Raw genomic sequence first — 9,198 nt, forward strand, 5'->3', positions numbered from 1 at the left:
TCGAATAGAGAAAGGAAAAACGGCGTAGAGTATGTTTCTTTCATTTATCATGTTATAATCAGGCACAATTTAACTTTGTTTTGATTACTTTATTCGTTCCAGCTTTTGATAACTAAGCCCAAATCTCATGAGAGTTTCCTATATTCTGGCACTGACCCTGAACTCAGAGCTGAGTCATCTTGTCTTTTCTCTGGATATCTGCTCTCTTCTCAGACCGATAAGGCGGCTTTCTGAGAAGGATCAAAAACCAGTGGTGCTCACCAGTAAGGTCCAGTTCAGTGGTGGATGCCAGGTTGGCCAAGCTCCAGGTATCACTGCGAGCAGCCAGCACAAACTTATGGGCACAGTACTGATCCCCCGCCACTTTCACCTTCACGTCGCTGCAAGAACAGCAGATTGGTCGTGATTTATCGAGAAAATGACAAAGAGGCATCTGTTCAAACAAGTGTGTCCTTCACCTGTAGTGTTCCTGCTGATAGAGGTTGGCCACAAATTCCAGCAGGCGGCTGATGAAGGTGTCGGCGTCTGCAGAGCTGGGGGAAGCCGGGCTGGAAGTCTGCGCGGCAAGCATGGCGCAGCGCCTCTCCGTGTCGGCCAGCCTCTGCTGCATCTTAACATACTCCTGCCTCAGCAGGGCCAGGTGCTTCTGCAGCTTGGCCACCTCCTCTGTCCAACGACAAGGTCAACAGGACAATAGGTGAGGAAGATCCATCTCCAAAAATAGATTAAACTTGACTGTAAAGCACTAAGCTTTAAAAAAAAACAAACAAGAGGTAGCTCTACAGCTTTCTATACTCTCCAGCTGATTGTTATGTAGGGAAAAATATGCGGTAAGAATATTTACATGTGTCGGAAATTATAATTTAAGTGTACTGAGGTATAACAGTACTTCTATCTGTGAGAATACAAGTTAAAAAAGTTACATTTGGCTAATTTACAAGTTAACTGCAGTGCAAAGTGTGACGGCTCTAAATAGTTAAGATTACAAATGTAGAAGTAAAAATCTAAAACTCCTGATAAAGCTGGTGGTTGCTTATTGGCTGGTGGAGGTATTGCACCTAAAGGCTGATCGCCTGATAAACAAGCAGAAGAAGAAAGCAACAAAAAAAATAAATAAATAAAATTTAAAAAAATCGATCAAATGGTTTATATAGCAGAAATGCTAATAGTGCAGTATTATGTTTTATCTATGGTTCTGTTTTTCTCTTTTCATATAAAAGGTGGCTGACAAAAACCTTTGAGGTTTACTACTGCCCCCCACTGGTGAGGAGTGAAAGCTTCATCCTGGGTTATAGATTCTTGTTCCTATATTTTTGCATAGTTGCTTTGGAACTTATTTTCCAACAGATGAATAATTTGATGGCACAAGTATGTATGAGCTAACAACAAGGAAAAAAAAACTACATTTATTCGCATTATATACAATTTCAGACCACAACTTATACAATGTTTTTCTTTTTAAATTGACAGGTACCTTTTTTCATGATTCTTACCAATAAAAGGGTGTCATATGCTTTCAGTTCAAAGCTTTCCTGAACCACATTTTGCTGAGAATAAATACTAACCTTGAACAACTAGACTAAAATGTTTTCCAGATTTAGGTCCCAACTTTGTTAGCGCCCGGCGTACGCCCGACGTCCCAGAATCTCCTATAATGCTGGCATACGCTGAACTTTCTGTGAATTTTTTTTCCAATTTAGGGAGTATACATAGCGTATTCATAACGTATGTCCAACGACAGCTTAACTTATGCATAACGCATTAAATGCTCCCCTCAGGCCAGTGTCCTGAGGGGAGCAGTGATGCGCCCCAAGGTGCCCGGTCTGCGTACAAAGATGTCTTTGATCACGGTAGTAACCTAGCTGCTAAAAAGAAAGAAGGCTTGCAGTTGCAGCAGATTCAGCCTTGTGTCTACTAGGACGTTTGTTGGTGGTGGGCGTGAACGCAGGGAGGATCCATCCTCACCTTCTAGCTCACCCTATGATGGGGATGAAGTCTGGAGGAGAACTGCTGGTTTCCTCTTGTGAACCCCTTTTATACCAAAATGCTGCCAATACGCCATTAAACAGTAGCTGGAAGCTAGAAACGGGTTCAGCGGTCGTCTGGAACATATCAGATACGTTGATATGCGATGGAGAGAAGTTCTTGATGAGTTATGCACAAGTTACTCAGAGGTTTTGGATAAGCTAGACACCACGACTTATGAGTAACTTACATTTCAATGATCAGATAACATACCTGGAACTTATGGCATATGTCGAAACATTCTTGTCATATTTCGACGTGTGCCAGCATGCTCATAACTTATGCCAAACTTACCCATAACTCCTCCACCATATGACAGCGTTTTCCGCATGTCAGGCATACGCTGGTCTAAATCGTCAAGGTTTGACAGGGCCTTTAGTTTAAAACGTCTACGCTGTAGCTCTGGTTGCATGTTAATGGTCAATGTTCTGTGCGGGAAAGTAACCTTCACCCAAATCTTAACGGTTTTACGCAGTATGTTCTTGTATTTTAAAATTAGAGGAGTACCGCCACAGCATGATGCTACCACTGCCATGTTTTACGATTCAGCAGGTGTTTTCAGGATTGATAGCAATGCTTGCTTTCCACTAAAGTGTTTTGCAAATAGGCCAGATTAAAGTCCCCTAATTTACAAGTTTATTCAAATAGACAGTCACTTTAAAGGAAGCACATTATTTGATCCTTTTGCTTTAACCACATTCCTCTCTTCTCTCAAGTTGAGGTGACAAAAGTTAAGAGTGTGCAGAGTTCCTGGGGCTGTTTCCTTCTTTTAAGCCAGTAAAAGTTTTAGTGAAGCAATAGTGCTGAGGCAGCACAGTTACTGAGTAGTTCACTGGCAGAGCAGCTCCCTGGTCATGAGGAATAGAGAAAAACCACCTGATTGGCACCAAACAGGAAAGGCGACATAATAGGAACAGAAAGCTATGGATTCATCCGGGAGTTAAATCATTTCAATTATGCATAAAAAAAAAGAAAAATCAAACATTTAAAGTCGGCCTTTGTTTTTAATCCGAGCAGCTTAAACGCCGCTGGCTGCGGTGTTTTCCTTTAACGAGTCCAGGCTTATTATAGGAGGCGCCCTGAAAAGCTGGCAGCGATGCCAGGAGGAGCTGGAGGGACCCTGACAGCACCATGTTACCGCGCACAGGCGTCCTGAAGGAACGGGACAGGCAGCTAACGGTTGTTGAACCCAACTAGAATGGCAGCTCGGTGTAAAACATGACGCTGACATTATTACAGTCATTAAACACATTAGCATTCTCTCTGTAATTTCCAGCTATTTTTTTCTCTCTCTAAATGTTTGCTCCTCTGAGTCTAACGCAGCGACACTTTTTTTTTAAATCTTTGCCAAGTTCGGCCGACTCATATCACAAATAATCGGCTAGCAGAGCCCAACGGGCGCTAACGGCAGATTTTAGCCACTTGCCTGATGAGCCTGAGGATAGATAGTATCGCGGTATTTCAGAGAAACGAGCCCTGACAGCGCTACGCCTGTTAATCCGCCAGGGCTCTGAGTAACATCATTTAAAAGGTAGATTAATAAAACAAAAGCGGGTGCGTATGAAATAGTTAGGCATAAAAAAAATTATTATCTCACCTTCCGCCATGTTGCTCTGCTTCAGCTCCGCGGACCGATGGTGTCTATCGCGATATGATGAAGCGGCTCATAGTGGGCGGTGGTGCTGCGTTCAAATGCTTCATAAAAGCTCGTTAACTGAGGGATGGGTGGTCACATGACGCTTTCCCTTACGCCTTAATCATCCGAGTAGGAACCTGCCTTTGATTTTGTCTTACTTTGTAACTTAAATTCTAAAAACAATAAATAATTTAAACTTTCAGCATTCTAAAAATTATATGTGCTTTCTTGGTCAATGATCTAAAAGCCCAAATTACTTTCCTCACAATTTGAAATAACAGTTATATAATAAGTCCCTCTACTTGGACAAACTGAAAAAAGAAAAGAAAAGACAGATGTTTAATAGTTAGGGAATGCTGTTCACCTAGAGAGAATTTCTGTTGCACATTTTTTAATTTCGGGAAATCGCTAAGGAATTTGCAATTGTTTCAAACGCCATTCCACCAGGCCACATTATGGTCATTGAAGGCATCATTAGTCAGAAATCAGATCCTATGACAGGATCTGGTTTACAGAAGGATCCATTAAATGTGAGATAGGATTCCTGTCTCCCATTTAATGGATACTTCTGTTGCAAGACTTTCTCGTTGTCTACTTCCCTCACTTACTGGAAAAGAGTCTGGCACAGAATTGAATGCAAAAAGGTTTGGTCTCTACTTCACAATTGTCTATGGTTAAAAGTGGAGAGAATTATAAACCTGTCTTATCACAATTCAATCTGAAAAACTCACATGTAGAGAACAGACAATTAGGAAAAATGTATTGATACAATTGCTTAGTCTTTAACGCTCAGAGGCTCAGCAGGAAACATAGTGCTTAATTTTGATAGATATGCATGAACAGGAGTGGAGTGGAGATAGATGAAGTTGGTCAGTCTGCTGGTTAGTGAGACGGTCTGCTGAGCTTTATGGGGAGATCCAGTGGACTGCATGAGCTGATAACTAGAGCTTCACTCAGGGACCTGGAAGATGGAAGTCCAGTTGGATAACACAGGTTGAGAGAATCTGTCCATGATGAGCAAGCATGAAGCGACAGTGGAGAGTAAAAACTCTCCGTTGGGAAGAAACCTCTGGCAGAACCAGGCTCAACATGGCGGTCTTCTGCCAGACCAGTTAAGATGAGACAGGGAACACAGTAGGAGTCTGGTAGGAGTGACACTCTGATGAAGCTTTAGCTACGAAGGTGGAGGAGAAGCTGGAGGTGGGTTGAAACGGTGTCATCTGAATAAAGTCACACAACGTGTTGCGGATCAGAGGCCTTTTAAGATGAACTTTGGATGCCGACCGGCTTTCGTGGAGGTGTGGTTTCATGCTGATTGGCTGTACCTCAGGTGGATGTAGGAGAGCACTTCCAACTAAGCTCCATTATGTACAATTATTCCTGCATTCCTATTTCATTTATTTATTGTATTAATTCCCCCCCCCCACTTTCTTTTTGATATCATGTACATTATTTAACAGCTGTTGATAAAAATTTTCATTGAATGAACTGATAACTTGGTTAAACCAGTAGTTAAAAAAAGCCACCCTTCTCCATTAAACCCTGGACTCATCCAAGATTGTTTGGGCCCCACTTATCCACTGGCCCCAATAAAATCCCCCAAGCTTGTTTATTATGGATTTAACACCCTCGGACCCTTGCTATACCAGCATCCAACAATTAAATTGACAATATTAAAAAAACATGTTTTGATCAAATTCTTAGAAAAAATAAATAGCAGTCTGGATAATCTGTTTCTGGTTTGGCCTTCATGTCTAAAGAACCAGGTTTAAATGCAGCCTCAATGAAGCCAGATGGGAGTGGGCTGCAGCGAAGCTTAGTGGATTTGCTTCATGTACAACAAAAATGCATTTGAAGCTCTTAAAAAAGAAAAGAAAAGAAAAAAAAATAAAGGTGGGAATCACCATGTACAGTCCTGGTAGTACTACACCAAACTACACCAAAGCCAAATATATAGATTTAAGAATAAAAATATAGTTTGTCACATCTGCCTTTAAGAACAAAGAAAAACATACCACTCAAAATGAAGTAAAAATATGAATAAAAAATATGAATAAATTTGACTGCAGTTTCACCCCTTATAGGGCAAGAGACCATCTTTGATCACTTGCATACCCTTTAAAAGAAAAATAAAGTTAACAATTCAAGAAAAAAAGGTAAAAAGCTAATTAAAAAGGTAAAGTTAAAGACTAGTTAAATATTATATTTGGGTTTATAAACTGAAAAAAATGTAAGTGGAAGAATCAGCATTAATATCTCTAAGGTTATAAACCAAAAAATGTGTTTCTTTTACTTTGAGTGTTATTCATGAATTCCTAATAGAAGCATTTTTATTTTTCTTATTATATTTGGTGTTTCTTGTTTTTACATTGACATTAATTTTTACAATCAAAATATCCATATTTTTTCAATGTTACAAAGATAATAAGGTCTTGTCCTGGATTCCAATAACACAGGCTTGAAATTTAGATTTTCAAAGTGCCCTATAAAGGGTTAAAGACCTCAGAGAGCTGTTGCAGCTGGCCAACTCCGATGAAATACAGCCGTCAGTTATAATACAACAACAACAAAAAAAATGTTCGGCCAAAGCATAGGGCATAGTGGATAATCCCAGTCCCATTTTGTATGTTGGATGTTTAAATAACTAAAAACAAAACAAAACAAATTTCCAATACATGTGATAAAATCATCGGTACAGGGCAGAAGCTGCAGCCCACACCACAGATACATCCATCCCATCAATCCCAAGACCACAGTTTGATTAGTAAGTCAATAAATGACACACCAGCCCACTGACACTGGCCCATTCATCAACCGATTGATGGGAGAATCCTGTTTTTTCAGTAGCGAACAGGTGAACCAAGTACAACCGTAATATTCATTTGATTTAATTGCTCTGGGTTTTTTCTTCTGAAAATAACATTAGTTCACATAATTTTTCTACTGTATATTTCATACAGTGAGGTTTGGGGGTATAATAATATGGTTTCATATATGTGATTATTTTGTTTTACCACAGTTCTTTGAAAATAAGTGTAAAAGAACACAAACCAAGAGTCTGATTGCTTTTAAATGTTAGCACCATTTCTGGCTAAAATAACATGCTTTAATGTATACAGTTGTAAAGTTTGAAGCAGTGTTTGGTTTCATTGCTTAGTCTTTTTTTGATTTTGCACTTAAATAATTTGAAGCAACTTGTTTCAATTTATTTAACTAGGATTTATGTATGTGAAACGTTAAAGACTGAAGAGCTCATCCGCACTGCACACAGAAGCCGGTCAGGAATAAAGCACACAGAGACATGGCAGATAGAAGGAAGCAGAATCAAAGCAGAAAAGACACGTGAAAAAATTCTCCAAATTCAATGAAAAGACAGGGACAAGTAATTTCTGAAAAATTATGGCTGCATCCAAAATGTGATGAATCTCCTTTATTCTCCATACATGTGGTCTGTGTGGTTTGGCTGAAGGAGCTGAAGTATCTGAATGAAAACAGAATCAGTACCTGAAGCTAAACTCTCCAGAACTTTATGGGACGTGTGTAAAGGTCCAGCTATCGTGAAAGATTATGGGCTACAAAAAAAAAAAAAAAAAAAAAAAAAAAAAAAGCATGCTTGGTACAAAAACACCAAGAAGTGAACAGTGACATATGGTAGTGGCAGCATTATCCTGAGGGGGGTTAGATCCTTATTTTTCAAGGTGGGGGGTAAACAGGAATGATTCATAATGGAAACTGATGTTCAAAAGCTAAAAATGTAACTTTTTCAGCATGACAACCTCAAACATGTAAATACTGTCAAAATCAGAAAACATTTTTAGAATAATGAAGTCATATCCTTAAATCTAAGAAAACAACAGCGCACCTGAACCGGGCTGTGGACAATAGAGGTTCACCCATCTAGATATCAAGTCAGGATTCCTGCAGTTATTTGGGAAAAGGGATTTGTTTTGTTTTAAAATGTATGTATACTAGCACAGCTCGACTCCTTTGCCCCAAACAGATCTGTTTCAATTAAAATTTATAAAGGCGTCATTTTGCAAAAAACAAACACGCCTTTTTAGAGATAATATGCGAAAAAACCAGGCATCGGCCACCAGCTACACTTGAACCAGCAAATAACCATGGTGACGGTTGCATCATGCTGTGGGACTGTTGGAATGCCAGGCAGACATTTGTAGCTTATAAGAAGAAATGTGGAAGTCTGTTAATTGCTTAGGAATAATCTAAAAGCATAAGATAGACTTTGAAACTTGAACATTAGCGATTAATTCAGTACAGTTACATAAATTATGAACGAAACCTGCTTGTTAAATGGAAAAAGCATTCCTTTAAACCCTACACTGGGCAGGGGAATGGGTAAAGATAAGGCTGTGCTGAAGTCTTGTCCTTTATAGTAGAAACCAAATCTGGGGTCGAAACATCAGGTAAGCCGTGTGAAAACACAAACGGTGACTTATTTTATCTGGAAAATTAAACATGGAGAGAAATTAGATATTGCTGCATTAGATGCTATGTAACTTCAGAAAATATGGAACGCATGAGTGGAAACTGATCTGTAATGTTTATTCATTGTAGTAATTAGACTAAATTGACTTTAATTAGATAATCTCAAGATATTTTCGTTTTCATAATCCATCTTTAACCAAAATCTGTCCTGAGATTTAAGACAAAGAAAACATTTTGATAGTTATCACCAGCCAATGGAGATGAATATTGAATTCAGATTTGTAACATGGCAGGACAACACACCTGCTGATTCTGTAAGTTTCCCCACCTATAAAAGGGAGAGGTCTGCCATATTTGACATAAACTTTAACTGTGAGGCAGAATCTAAAATAAAACCCAGAACGATATGTGGTTTAATAAATGAATGAAATAACAAAAATAAATTGAACTTTATTGATCTCAAAATGGAGAAATCGACTGTGTGCATTTAACCCATTCCCTTGGGGAGCAGTGGGCTGCCACTGTGCGGTGCCCGAGGAGCAGTGTGGGCTTAAAGGTCTTGGTCAGGGACCCAGATTGGAGGCTGTGGGGATCAAAAGCAGCTACTTACAACCTTCTCAGAGCACAAGCGCACTGCTCTAACCACGAAGCCAACACTTCCCTTGTTTAGCATTTTATTGCATAAAATAAGCATTTGACGTAGTTTGGAAACAGAACTTGATGTTTGGTATACAAACCTTTATTTAAAATTCTAGATGCAGATAGTTTGTGTTGTAATGGACGAGGTTTAAGCGCTGCTGCAGATTTTGGCCACTCTTCCATTCTAATCTTCTCTAGAGTTTCTGACTGCAAAGCCTTCAACTGCATCCTCCAAGAAAAGCGGCTAGTACAGTTCAAGACTTTAAACTAGATTTTAATAGAGCAGCTCCAAGTCTCAGTTTTATATCAGGTTGTCATGCTGGAAGACCAAGCTACAACTTATCTTCAATGTTTTAAAAGAGAAAAGGACTTTTTGGCGAAAAGCTCACAATCCATTGCTCCATCCAGTAGTTGTGTCCCCCTAGCAAAAAATAATAACAAAAAAAGAGGTT

At 39.3% G+C, this 9,198-nt stretch overlaps 1 protein-coding gene across 1 annotated transcript in view; it reads right to left on the reverse strand.

Annotated features, from left to right (window-relative positions):
* ankfy1 (ankyrin repeat and FYVE domain containing 1) overlaps positions 1 to 3,632 on the reverse strand; it is a 33,240-nt gene extending 29,608 nt beyond the window's left edge. Inside the window, exons 1-3 of the mRNA XM_038302075.1 lie at positions 3,623 to 3,632; positions 459 to 666; positions 262 to 380 (exon numbers count right to left, since the gene is read on the reverse strand). Of these exons, the coding sequence (XP_038158003.1) occupies positions 262 to 380; positions 459 to 666; positions 3,623 to 3,632 (337 nt within the window). The remainder of the gene's footprint in view (positions 1 to 261; positions 381 to 458; positions 667 to 3,622) is intronic.
* Between the last annotated feature and the right edge of the window lie 5,566 nt (positions 3,633 to 9,198).

Source organism: Cyprinodon tularosa, unplaced genomic scaffold (assembly GCF_016077235.1).
Source record: "Cyprinodon tularosa strain WSP-4 unplaced genomic scaffold, ASM1607723v1 ctg481, whole genome shotgun sequence".
Classification (NCBI taxonomy): Eukaryota; Metazoa; Chordata; class Actinopteri; order Cyprinodontiformes; family Cyprinodontidae; genus Cyprinodon; species Cyprinodon tularosa.